Source organism: Chroicocephalus ridibundus, chromosome 1, assembly GCF_963924245.1.
Source record: "Chroicocephalus ridibundus chromosome 1, bChrRid1.1, whole genome shotgun sequence".
Taxonomy (NCBI): Eukaryota; Metazoa; Chordata; class Aves; order Charadriiformes; family Laridae; genus Chroicocephalus; species Chroicocephalus ridibundus.
In genome coordinates, this window is record NC_086284.1 from 73,851,362 (window position 1) to 73,865,152 (window position 13,791).

Sequence of the window (13,791 nt, forward strand, 5' to 3'; positions counted from 1 at the left end):
TAAAAAAAAAAAATGCGTCACATTCCCCTAGGTATCAAGTGGCCATAAGTTCAGCTAAAATTTGTAAGACAAGGCAGAGAAAAATGGGGGGAAAAAAAAAAAGAGGAAAAAATAGTTCAGACTAGTGAGATTTATCATCCCTGTCTTGAACATTTTCTCTTCTCCACTGACTTTACATTTTTAATAAATATAGTAAAATCTTGGAAAGAGCCATCACTACCAAGTTTTTTCAGTCAGATGCTGCTGCAAGCAAAACTGGATACAGTATCCAAAACAAGAAACACAGAACAGTTACTATTTCTGCAACACAAGAAAATTAATCACCAAGGAACTGGCCCAATTTCAGTGCACACAGTAAAAAGGTAAATTTTTAAACAGAAAACATACTCAGTAAGTTTCAAAAGTCTCAATTTACAATCAAAACATTGACAAATAAGCATTTTATGCACATATGTGCACTGTCCAGAACAGAGTATTTGTGTATTTTTTTGAAGAAGTGGCAATGCATTATCTGAAACCAAATGTGTATCAACTACGATTAAAAATGAGATGGCCTCCCCCTTTGGGGAGGGGAAGAGATTAGGAATTAAAAAACAATCAAGCCCAATATTAGAGATGGGAGGGGAAGTTCATCTGCTCATGTCAGGAAATCTACCTTAACTAGTTTACATTCTATATTTTTTTTAAAAACAGTCTTTGAAGTGCTCCAACTTACATTTTTCACCATCTTTGTTTGCTCATTAATAGCTTCAAGAGGAACATTAGTCGCACCAATCTGCTGAGTGATACCACCAGCTTCACTGTCCTGTACATGAGTATGGCGGAGCTAAAGACAAAAAAAGACCAGAAATACTTATGTGTAAGAGACCAAAATAATCTCTTTGGGTACACTTTAATTCTTTCTATTTTCAACCAAAACCCCCACATGCATAAACAAGACACACAAGCAGTGCCTGCACATTCTGCATCTTACCTTATCTAAAATTTTGGTCTTGCCTGTGTCTACATGCCCCAGGACACAGATAACTGGTGCTCTAAGCTTTTCAGTGTTCATATTTTTGCTGTTTTCAGCTCGTCGCTTCTATGGAAAAGACGCATAAAATTTGGTAAGTATAAACCATAAAAACACAGCTCGCGTCTTGACTTGATTACATACATAAAACATAGTTCAGACTATATTAGTTAGACTTAAATTTTCAAAGCAATTCAAGGTCTGTAATCCCTCTTTTGGTAAATCAAAAATTTACAATAGTTAAGGGCGGTTTTGTTTGGTTTTGGTTACAGTCTAGTAGGCTAAGTTATTATACCCACTAACATGTAGGTTTGTTGATGATTCTGAAGAAGCATCTTGGGTAAGGAAACCGAGGAGATTAGCAGCCACAAAAAAGCATTGAACAGTTTGGAAATACATCTTTGAGAAATCTGAAGTATCTATCTATAAAGGATAATACCCTCTTTCTCCAGAAGAGGCGGAGGGGAACGACACTGAAGCGCGCATTCTTTGTGATCAAGTGGCCTAAAACCAAATACTTCGGCTTCAGGCAAAAACAGGTCTTTTTTCTTAATTAACACAATTTCTGGGCCTGCCTAAATATTAGTTATGACACAGCCATCATTCTGACAAATATGGTTAAAAGGCCTTTCAATGAACAGAAGATCAAGTTGTTTCTTATGCAACACAAGAGTCCAGCTGTTCAAACAGAGCTATATCTTAATACCTCAATTCTCCGTTTAGCTTTGTCATAAGCACGCTCTTCCTTAGTACGGTCATCATCAGAGTCGTACTCAGAATCAGAGCTCATTTCCTTGCCGGGCTTTTTTTCCACAGATTGTTTTCCAATAGCTTGGGAGTCTGCCTCTCGCTCATCTGAAGTCTTTTCATCCTCATCTTCACTCCCTTCGCTATCTTCAAATTCTTCACTTTCTTCTTCCTCTTCCTCATCCTCTTCTTCCTCGTCCTCTTCCTCCTCTACTTCATTTTGTTCCTTGACTTCAATGTGGACAGGTTTGCTCTCTGTCAAAAAAAAAACCCAACAAAATCTAAAGTAAAAATTTTCTATTAAATTCACACTTGTGAGGGAAAGGGCAACAAAAAACCCAAGAGAAACTACTACAGAAGAGTGAGGACTGAGAGTAGGTTCCATTCAAGAAGTGCTAGTCAAGATCATTTTTCAACTTTCAATATAAAATAAAAAAAAGCATTTCATGTTCAGAGCTGCTGACATGTTTAGAATCTGTGCAAGCAGAGTGAGTTTGAGGAGAGGAATGATATTATCAGCACACTTACACTTGACATCATTTGTAAATACTTAGATAATGATATTCTTTAAAGCTCTGTGAGCTTCATAAATGAACGAATGTACTAACACCTTTAAACAGAAAGCCAAAAATGCTCCAAATTCACCACAATATGGATTCAGTGTATTACTGATCAAGAATGCACTTTTAAGCAGAAGTAACAATCAGAAAAAATGGTCTCTTCTACACCTTAGCACCTCTTCTACACCTTAAGGTTTTCCTAAACTGTTCAGAGAAGATTAATATTTTTCAGAGGAATTCTTCAGTCAACAAACAAAAAGAACTACCAAAAAGTAATTTTCTTTCTTTGAAAGCTTCCCATTTATCATACTTGCAAAATCACACAAGACAAGCTAACGGACACTTTAAAGCCATGCACTCTGTTTTTCACAGAGCTGCTAGGAGGCTCACTGCTCTTAGTTATGTTTCCTTGCCACGCGGGAAGTCCCTCAGCTTAGTAATACACTAAATCTAATTCCCAGGAAGGCTCTTTTTCTGGCAGGTCCTTCAAATCCAAGCTGCGAGAAGTGGGATGTGACATTCTTCCCAGGCAACAGACCGAAACAGACTTTCAAGAAGGCAGGCAGCCCTTAGTACTCCAAATAGAACAGTCCAGCACCACAGGAACACACACTTGTGCTGAAATAAAATCCACGCTGCTGTACCTACATGTAAATAAAGCATTACACTTGAAAGGACAGGTGCTGGAAGTATAGGGCTGAGCAAGTAAAAAAAATACTTGATGAATAGCCTTTGATCTTAAGAAACAATGAAGTCACATCATAGAAGCGTTAAGAACAGTAATCAACTGTTCAGGAAGACTCACAGCAATAGGGCTTCCTCCACCACTGGAGGAAAACACCTGAGAAGTTATCCCTGCATTCTTGCGCAGCTCTAACTTCCCCAGAAACATTGCTGTTGGCTGCAGACAGAATACGGGCTCTGGCATATACACACAGCAATGTGAATGTTCTGGCAATTCTTCCCTTTCCTTCCACACCTGCCTCTCAAAGAAGCAGATAAAGTATCTGGAACTTACACACATTAACCTTCACCCCGTCGTAGCCCCCCACTTGTTTGAGAACTTGTTCAAAGGTACTCTCCTAGACATTGCCAGATTTGTGTAGTAAAACTGTTACGGCTTTGTGATGGTTACCAGAAAAATACAGCATCAGGTAAAAAGTTTCCCTAAACTCCCAGAGGTGGTTTAAGCACATGTTAAAAGGAGGGGATCTTTACTCCCATAAAAAGAAACAAAAAAATCCAACTGATTTATTTTAGGTGATAACTGCACATATGAGTATTCTAAAGGGTCTTGTTGAACTGCATTAGCGCAGGTTCTGAAAGCTCTGCCTTTCTTATCACACTTGCCTCACAATTTATCTAATGGGGCAGAGGGAGAATCCAAATACAATATTGTTTTCTACACTGTCCTGGTTTCAACTGGGATAGAGTTAATTTTCTTTCTAGTAGTTGCTGCGTTTTGGATTTGGTATGAGAAGAATGTTGAGGAATGCTGATAACACACATTGTTTTAATGGTTGCTAGGTGATATTTACATTAGTCAAGGACTTTTTTGGCTTCCCATAAAAGCTGAGAGGGAGCATAGACAGGACAAGCTGGCAAAAAGAAATATTCCATACCATAGACGTCATGCTCAGTATATAAATGGGGGTTGGCCAGGGGCAGGGATCCAGAATCACAGCTCCAGAAAGGCTGAAAACTGGTTGAGTAACCAATCCACAGGTGGTGAGAGGATCTTGTGTTGTATTAGTTTACTTCATATGTTCTTTTACTGTTATTATTACTACTACTGTTATTTTCTCAACCCACGAGTTTGGGGATTTTTCCCTTTCCTTTCCTCCCTCTTCTCCCTACCCTACTGGGGGGGTACAAGACGGGGAGAGGAGATGCACTGGGGAGTGAGTGAGCAGTTGCGTGATCCTAGTTGCCAGCTGGGATTAAAAGACAACATACAGAAGACTCAGCCCAAAGAAACCTCTTAATCAGAAAGAGTATGTTTGGTATTTACATGCCCACCTTTCTCTCCATCTTCATCACTAACCATAGCTTCCCAGTCATCCAAACCCCCATCTTCTGTTTCTTCTTCTTCCTCCTTTTCTTCTGAAACCGAGAAATTCAACATTAAAGGACACAAAAGAAACAGCCCAGCAACATACAACATTTTTAGATGCCCCTTCCTTTGACATACTGACAACTGCAACTTACAAGTTTGATGCTACCATAGCTCTACCAAATTACCCCCATGTTCCCCAAACAGAAAATGTTGCATACTTAAGAAATAATCTTCAGTTCTGTCCACAAAATCTTATAGTGCTAGCATCTTTGCCTACCAAAACACATTTTTGGAAGACATAGCTAAACTACTCATCTAGTTCCTGTCCGCATATCATGCAAGTGCCTGCATAATGCATGCCACACAAACCTCTACCACAGCCACGTTCCTTGAAAGGAGCTGCCCAATTAACAGTTAGACATGTCTAACAAAGTGACAGAGAAGAAAACAAGTTACAGTATTATTTTTAATTACTGTGAAAATATAAAATTGTCTACGAAAAGTGCTATTTTAGGGCTCCAGGTGCCTTTAACATAATTATACCATGGATTCCAGAAACATTAAATACCTTCACTCCAGCAGAAATTAGATATATGAAAAGACTACAGCTCTCAATAACAGATAGATGGAAAAATGCAAGCCCTTAACCCTCTCCAAAAGAGGCATTAAGCAATATACATGTTGCAGCACATGGAGTGTCACAGAATTTCATCTCTGCAATCAAGTGTAAGTTGCAGATTGCTAGAATATTAGCTGGGAACTGATGTTCTACCAGTGAGCCCTTCTCTGCTATAGCAATGGAACTGCTCCTTCAAGAGATAAGTCAAACTAGAATTATAGTGCACACGCAGCTTTGTTGTCAAAAAGCTGGAAATTTTGTCAGTATTTGTCTGACTTAAGAATAAGGGTAAAAACTGAAACAGTTCAGGCTGAGGAAGAAGTCCAGTACAATGTGATTTTGCCAAAAGAAGTACTGTGTGTAGGCAAAAATGAGGGTGGCAATCACTTGGTATGCTGATACTCAGTTTCACAAGCTAACCTGCACCCACTGCATGCAGCACTTGTGAAAGTAAAACATTTGGAATCAAGAATACAATTGCTGTGAATATTGCAGCATCAATATTAGAGGCAGCATTTTTACTCCCTGTCCCTACCTAACCACTGACAAAACAGCCATTTAGAAAGCAAATGAAAAGTCAAGGGAGCTAATCGTAAGGCACCGACTGTACTTATTTGAGACAGTTGCCTAAGCCAATTGAACACTGGAGTCACCCAGAAAAAGGGACCTTTACAGTCTCATTCTGAAGCTTCATGCCTTTTTATTCCATAAAATTCCATCAGTTCCTCCCTTAGGAAAAGGAAAAGAAAAAAAAAAAACACACAAAACAGCAACTACCTCAAGAAAGGATGTCCACTCAGCCCCCACCCAACAAGGTATGATACCTACCATGCAGCACTGCCACACAGCCTTTATTATGTGTTTTAAATTTATTAGCATTTCTACTAACCTGGCTCTACTGGAAGAGGAATCTCTTCTTTTACTGGTGTTTCCAGTTCTACAGCATCTTCAGCTGGGGAAGTTACCTCCACACTTTCTGAAATTGCGAGAAAGCAAACTGGTTGTTACATTATTCCAAAGTGCAAACCAACTCAGTGACACACACAGCTTCACATTTAAGTTCTATTTTTAAGCTGTGCTGTTACAAGTAGAACGAAATCTGGACTTATTTAATACCAAACTAACTGAACTCCCACTTACTACGCTAAAACAAAAGTTAGAGCATGTGGCTTATTTGAAAAACATTTGGCTTTCTAAGCAGTTAAAACAGATTTATGTGATAGGTCAGTTATTGGCTAAGAGGATTACCATTGCTCTTGAACATTAAAAAACCCTCACTTTCTTTAAAAGACAAGAGAAAATGAATACTAATGAACTACCCATTCTTGCTCTACTCTTCCATATTAAAAAGTAAATCACTGATACAATTCAGACAAGCAATGTTCTCAGGCCTTTACACACACTCTGTAGGTGCCTTGTAGCCACATAACTCTCATTGTCAAATGTAAAAAAAAAACCAACCAAACCAACCCAGCTAAATAACAAAAGAAACCTGATGCAAGGGGGTTTTGTTTTGTTTAAACTAAGGAATAGTCTTGAGAAGAGCCACAGTAATACCCCCACAGACAAACCACAAAGCACAAAACTAAAAAATTCTGACACACTCACTCTTTGTCTAAACAATGCAATAAACTTTAAATTTTCAAAAATGCAAGCTCTCTGACCTACTCATGCCCTGGAAACTGAGAACTGGCTTTCTATACAAGAAAATAAATAAACGAAAAAACTGTCTCCAACTTAGAAGTACTAAAACCAGGATCAATCCCCTTTCATCCTGGGACATCAACTTAGACTTAATTACTAGTCACTGTTACTTACACTACACTGTATTTAACCTACATATGCACGCAAAGCATTCAACCTCACATTGGTAAAAGGCCTTTACATTCTGTACATCTCCAGCATTTAGAAATTCTAAAGAAAATACCCAGGTTAGGAAAAAAATAACAGTCAAGTAAATTGCAAAACAAAGGATTATGTGAGCAGTCTTCAAAACAACTTCAGGATCCAAATGCATCAGCACTTGCATGTGGGGGCAGGGGTTTCAAAAGAACCTCAGAAGCATCCTGAAGTGCAATTACTTTAGGATTAGCTGATTTATTCCACAAACACTTCCGGAAATGTGACTAATCTATTAAGTATCCCTATATGCAAACCACACCTTCTTTATTTTCCATCTGCTGCTGCTTCTTTTTCTTTTTGTCTTCATATATTGGCCTCTTCTTTGGCACAGAGTCTTTGGATGGCACTTCAACACCTGCAAAAAAAAAAATGTTAGAAAGAAAATCCACGTGACTAATCACTAAACATAAGCTTTGGTTTAAATGACAACATGTCTTCCAGAATTGCAAGGTGAAGGAAGGAAGAGAGTGGAAAGTAGGTTCAATGTGTATTTTATCTTTTCAGAAAGTCTGATTTTCAAAAGCTGCAAAACTTGAGCAAAGTATAGTTCTTCAGATACTCTGAATGCTCTCAAAAAGCAGTCAGATTACTAATGGGGGGGGGGTGGGGGTGGGAACCACAACAAAAAACCAATCTGATCCTAAGACTCCGGGTATAAAGCTATCACATACTTACACAGGATTTCATGAGCACACATACCTCAAGTTTAACAAGCATATGTCAGTTTAAGTCTGCTATGCTAAAACTCACTTAAAACCTGTCTGAAACTAGGATGACTGGCAGACTATCTGGAGCAGTTAAGAGGCACAGCTCTTCTTAAAAGCTTAAGGCTGGTCAGTAGATAGATTTTTGCTTTTTGCTCAGTGCTGCGGGTTTTTTGTCTTTTGGGTTTAACATAGATGGTTTTAGAAATTAAAATAATGCCAGGTTCAATTCATCAGCTTCATCTCCACCTAACCAGAAAGACCACACTGTAATGTTGGAAGGGATTCACTTAAAAACAGAAGTTTGGTGCAAAGACAATTTAATAATTCATGGCTGCACCTTCTGAAACACTCAATTCCTCAGGTACACTGTGTGATTTACAGTGTAGATGTGACAAAAATGCAGTTGTGGCAGCACACAACTAGAAGGATTCTAATTAACAGAAACGACTGAAGAGAAATGGCTTTTGTGTACGTTTAAGAGCTCCAAACATTTTACTAGCTACAGAGATTCTTACCCTTACACATCCACCTACCAGCAAAGTGTCAGACAGTTTTCCCTACAAATACAAAAAGAAGGATACTCGGCACCCAGGAATTAATTTATTTCCTTAGTCACAAACAAGTTACCAGGAACAAATTAGGACACGGGCTTACAATACATTGGGTACCTTTACTTCATTGCAATGGAAAAAGGATGTATTTGCCAGAAAAGCAAAGGAGATCCTATATACCCTTTTCCTGAAGCAAACGCAAGATAATATACTGTTCCCGTGGACTAGCTAACTTGAGGCAAAACAATGCACTTGCTTAAGCCAGCTCATCAATTAATTCAAGAGGATCCGGATCACTGGTCTTAGAAGACCTGCAGCACAACCCATCTGCTTTTCCTGGCCTTTGGACTAAGCAATGGAAAGAAGTGATTTTTCCTTGGTTTTATAACTGACATCTTTAAACCGCAAGTAAAATCTATTAAAAAGTTGGACATTTAAAGTGTAAGATGAAAATATACAGACATCTACACCTACTTAAAAAAAAGGGGGTGGGGGCACACACACTGCCTCCCCGACAACAGAGCAGCTTTAAATGGAATTACTCAGTATTTGCTCTCCGAGCTCCAGATAGAAAAAACAAACACAGAGCAGTAAGGGGTACGAATTATTTTTATTATTATTATTTTAAACTTTATTGCTTACCCTGAGCTTGGAGTAGTTTAAGAGTAGCCTCCGCTCTGGCTCTCGCTTCTCGTTGAGCTTTTGTTAAAAGTTTTCCCTCCTTCTTCAAACGCTCCTTCCTCTCTTTTTCCTTCTGTTTCTTTCTTTCTTTCCTCTCTTGCTCTAGCCTTTCCTAGAAAAAGGTTAAAAAACACGCAGAAATTTGAAAGCATGCTTTACACAAAAGCTGGCCAAGGGCACACTCTATTGATGAGAGACATATTAAGGACTAATCCACCAACTGCACCCACAAGGGTACCAGTTAAGATCACCCCTCTCCCCTATTCTGTCTTCAGAGCAAAATACACGTTACCTCCTCTTTGCGCTTCGCTTCTAGTTCCTCCAGTCTTCTTATGCGTTCTTCCTCCTCTCTTTTTGCCCGTTCCTCCTCCTCTTTCATTTTAGCCAAGGCTTCTTGCATAGCTTTAACTGTGGCTTTACTGGGACCCTTTTTCTTTTCTTTCTCTTTTTCTTCTTTCTCGCCCTTCTTTTTTTTCTTGTCTTTTTTCTTTTTGTCCCCCTCATTGTCATCAGCTATAGAAAGAAGAGGCATACATTCAAAGACCCCAGAAAATTTAAAGATATTCTAAATGCAATTAATGTTTCAAATGTGAAAAATAACACCAAACAAGGAACACTTTGACTAGCTACTACATAAGCACTTCATAAGGAAAAAAAAAAAAAACTGTCTCTTAAGTTAAAGTCAGGGCCTGAAGTCTTCATGTAACAGAATAACTGGGAAGTGAAAAAGTATGTTTGCAATACAGAACTATAAGTATATATTGTAATGAGAATTCGCCATCTGGCTTTTGTTCTCCCATGTACCTGAACAAACTACAGGCCAGAAAAAACAGCCACACGTGAGCCAACACAGAGAGGCACACAGGGCAACCCAATGCCAAGTGATCCTCACTGCCTGCCAGCTCTTTGGCCTTCTTGTAAAAGCTACAGTGTTTAAATTACAGTTTTAGAAACCACATTACACACCCTCTGTTCCTGCAGGAGGCTCTCCTTTTTCCCCAGGGCCAGAGGTTGCCGCGACTTCAGGAGAAGCCTTCTCTTCAGCTTTTTTTGGAGCTTCCTTAGGCTTTGCTAGTTCTTTACCACCACCTTCTAATTCTTCCTTCTCTTTCTGCTTCCTCAATTTGGCTTTTTCTTCCTCACGTTTTTTCCTTTCACGTTCTTTTTTTTCTGCCTTCTTCTGAGCCACTGTTTTTACTTTGAATGAAGGTTCTTCTTCATCATCCCCACTTTCAGCAGCGGGAGTGGACTTCGGTTTTTGGTTTTTCTTTTGTCCTTTTCTAGACTGGGAGACGTCATCTGATTCATCACCACTCCCACCTGTAGATGCTGCACGCTCTTTGCTTTTCTTAATGTTAGTTTCATCTTCTTCTGACAGATCGTGCTTTTTATTTGACCTCTGAGTTTTCCCTTTGCTTTTCTTAAGCTGTGTCTCATGATCATCATCATCACTGCCAGAAAGCATGTCTTGTTTTGCTTTCTGAGTTTTCTTAGATTTTTTATCTTTATCTTCCACTTCCTCACTGTCATAGTCATTTTCCTGATTGGCTTTTTTACTCTTTCCTTTCCTTTTTTTATCTTGTTTTGATAAGCTTTCTTCATTGTCATTTTCAACCTGGTAATTAAACCATTCAATAATTAGACATGAAAAATTACTTGCTATTGTGAGCTAGGAAGTAGCACTGAGAGATGTCAAGAAAAGCTTCTCTTATTGAAGACAAAGTTTGAAAGCAATAACTATTCCTGCTGAGTGTACTATACCTCGGCCCACAATTACAATTTATTCTGATTGACTTTGAATAATTATCAGCATGAAGACATGGCTTCAGGCAAAAGCTTTCACAATTGAATTTACTATGAAATTATGATCACATATAATTAAAAATACATGCTAGCTGCATGTTTCACATAGGATCTACAACTACACTGCACCACTAGAATTTTTCTGGGACAGAGGTGCCTTGTATTTCAATTATTTCCTATAAAATAGCCCACCTCCCTCTCAGCATTCACCTTTCCTGTAGAAGGTTCCCTGTCAACTTTCCCTCCTTGCGCCTCTATTGACAGTTCTTCCAGCTCCTTCAGGATATCATCTTCACTAAAAAAAGAAAGAAGTTATGGTACTTAAATAAATTAAGGTTTCTACAATGGAATGAAATAAGACAAATAGGAAAAAAAAAGCTTACTCAAAATCCTGTTTCTTCTTCTCTTTTTTCTTTTTGCCTTTGGATTTCTGAGGCTCTTGCTCCTTTGCGGCTCCTGCACCTTCTATCTCAGCAGCAAGGGCATCAATATCAATATCATCTTTTGCACTAAAATGCAAAAGGAAAGCAGGGTTATCAAGAGCTCAACCACTTAGTTTAAGTAAGTAGAAGCCATCTGCATAAACAAACAAAGGCTTCAAAATGTAAAATCAATCACAAAACATAAGCAATCCTGGGGAAAAAAACACATTTAACAAACCATTATGCACTATTACCTTATTCCACCCAGAAGGATGAAAAGGAAAAACCTTCACTTGTGTCATCTGCCTTGAAGGGAGGTGGAACAATAAAACCTGTTCAGTTCTTGCAACACTGACTCTCAAGCGTTTAGATGTGAGATTTGATTGAAGTTCTTGGAAGAATGTAACTAGACTGTTTCACTGTCATAGAATCATTTGGGTTGGAAAAGACCCTTGGGATCATCAAGTCCAGCCATCAACCCCACTCTACAAAGTTCTCCCTCACACCATATCCCTTAACACCACATCTAAACGAGTCTTAAACACATCGAGGGATGGTGACTCCACCACCTCCCTGGGCAGCCTATTCCAGTGTCTGACCGCTCTTTCTGTGAAGAAAAAACCTACCCTGATGCAGCTTGAACCCATTCCCTCTTGTTCTATCGCTAATTACCTGTGAGAAGAGACCAGCACCAACCTCTCTACAATGGCCTTTCAAGTAGTTGTAGAGAGTGATGAGGTCTCCCCTCAGCCTCCTCTTCCTCAAACTAAACAGTCCCACCTCCTTCAATCGCTCCTCATAAGATTTATTCTCCAGGCCCTTCACCAGCTTCGTTGCCCTCCTCTGCACTCGCTCCAGCACCTCGATCTCTCTCTGGTATTGGGGTGCCCAGAACTGGACACAATACTCAAGGTGCGGCCTCACCAGTGCTGAGTACAGGGGGACAATCACCTCCCTCCTTCTGCTGGTCACACTATTTCTAATACAAGCCAGGATGCCATTGGCTTTCTTGGCCACCTGGGCACACTGCTGGCTCATGTTCAGCTGCTTGTCAATTAGAACCCCCAGGTCCTTTTCCACCAGGCAGCTCTCCAGCCACACTGCCCCAAGCCTGTAGTGCTGCATGGGGTTGTTGTGGCCCAAGTGCAAGACCCAGCCCGTGGCCTTGTTGAAGCTCATACCGTTAGTGTTGGCCCATCGATCCAATCTATCCAAGTCTCTCTGTAGAGCCTCCCTATCCTCATGCAGATCAACACTCCCACTTAACTTGGTGTTATCTGCAAACTTACTGATGATACACTCTATGTCCTTATCAAGATCATCAATAAAGATGTTAAAGAGAAATGGTCCCAACACTAAGCCCTGAGGAACACCACTTGTGACTGGCCACCAGCTGGATTTAACTCCATTGAACTTTGTTCCTCAGAAAAATAAATTGTTTAGCCCTTCAGATAACAGTAGGTATCACTGATAGAAAAGCAGCCCTGACACTGAAGTGTAAAAATGGAGCACAAATAGAAGAAATTTTGCAATTTAGTAACCAGGAAGTTCTATTAACAAGTATTTATCTGCTCCTCTAAATATCTTTCAGCAAACAAAAAAAAGTTACTGTATTTTTATTTAGCAAATAAGTGGAAGTTCTTCACAGCTTTCAACTTTAGATAAGAGTTGCCGATGCTTTGTCATCAGACTGAAAAGTTTTGTCGTTATCTTCCACAAGAAATAGCACGGAGGAACACAATTCAGCCCCAGGCCAGACTCAAGAGCCGATCATAAAAAAAATACCAATGCAGTTGGCAAGCAATCCTTTCCACCAGTTGCCTTAGTATTACCTCTCCCAAGCCTAAAGGAAGCCAAAAGAAGTTTCACTAGGCATCTGAAATATGCATCCTTCCTCATTAGATCTCATTATATCAGGTTTCTCTTTCAAAAGCATTTTCTTCTCCTGCTACAAGTTAGTTCTCATCTGCAGCTAAGCAGAAGTGGCTTTTTTCCTGTCCTTTATCAATAGTTGTAATTCAGATGCACTTTTTTTCTTGACTTGTACCACAAGAATTGAGCAAAGACTCTAGTGTCCAGAGGTTTTTCCACCTCATCACGCTCACAATACAATTGTAAGAAAGGAGACTTACCTATTCCCCACTTCACGCCTAGAACTTCGGTACTCAGACCAAAACTGGTCTATTAAAGTAGCAAATATTAGGATGCTACTTTTATCACAGCTTGCAGTTTCAAAAACCATTTAATCAATATGCTATTAATATCTCATCTAACTCCTTCTTAAATACGTGGGCAGAAAACCATTCTTTGTTTCCCAATTTCACTATCTCAATTACTACCACCCACTTAGTACAGATCAGCCAGACATAGGTTGACCCACCAAATACCAGAATCTATATACAGAAAATAAGGGAAATAAATTTCTTCCAAATTCAGGACCTCCAAGGTATCAGCCAATTCTAAACTACCAGAGCTTCAGCCTTGCCAATTTACAAACCCAGAATATTAATGAAGAAAATCAAGTACTTAATTATTCCTTTAAAAATTCTGAAATAAATCTAAGTTGTATTTCCCTTTGCAAAAGGAGAGCACTGAGACAATCGTTTTACAAGTTTAAGTGAATGCTGACATTCACAAGCCCATTTTATCCCAAATATTGGGTATAAGCAAGTCACCAAACACTGTCTATATGTGAGAATAGCACAAGTAAGAACATATTTCCTTTTTTTTA

General features: G+C 39.2%; 1 protein-coding gene across 2 annotated transcripts in view; it reads right to left on the reverse strand.

Annotated features, from left to right (window-relative positions):
- The window catches only part of EIF5B (eukaryotic translation initiation factor 5B), a 38,499-nt gene that overhangs the window by 11,571 nt on the left and 13,137 nt on the right, over nucleotides 1-13,791 (reverse strand). Inside the window, exons 2-12 of one of the 2 annotated variants that reach the window (XM_063339641.1) lie at nucleotides 11,022-11,147; nucleotides 10,849-10,933; nucleotides 9,802-10,450; nucleotides 9,128-9,348; nucleotides 8,797-8,947; nucleotides 7,156-7,251; nucleotides 5,884-5,970; nucleotides 4,339-4,422; nucleotides 1,719-2,014; nucleotides 974-1,081; nucleotides 716-826 (exon numbers count right to left, since the gene is read on the reverse strand). In XM_063339641.1, coding sequence (XP_063195711.1) covers nucleotides 716-826; nucleotides 974-1,081; nucleotides 1,719-2,014; nucleotides 4,339-4,422; nucleotides 5,884-5,970; nucleotides 7,156-7,251; nucleotides 8,797-8,947; nucleotides 9,128-9,348; nucleotides 9,802-10,450; nucleotides 10,849-10,933; nucleotides 11,022-11,147 — 2,014 coding nt within the window. Of the gene's footprint in view, nucleotides 1-715; nucleotides 827-973; nucleotides 1,082-1,718; nucleotides 2,015-4,338; nucleotides 4,423-5,883; nucleotides 5,977-7,155; nucleotides 7,252-8,796; nucleotides 8,948-9,127; nucleotides 9,349-9,801; nucleotides 10,451-10,848; nucleotides 10,934-11,021; nucleotides 11,148-13,791 lie in introns of both variants that reach the window. The other variant, XM_063339636.1, reaches the window with a different exon arrangement.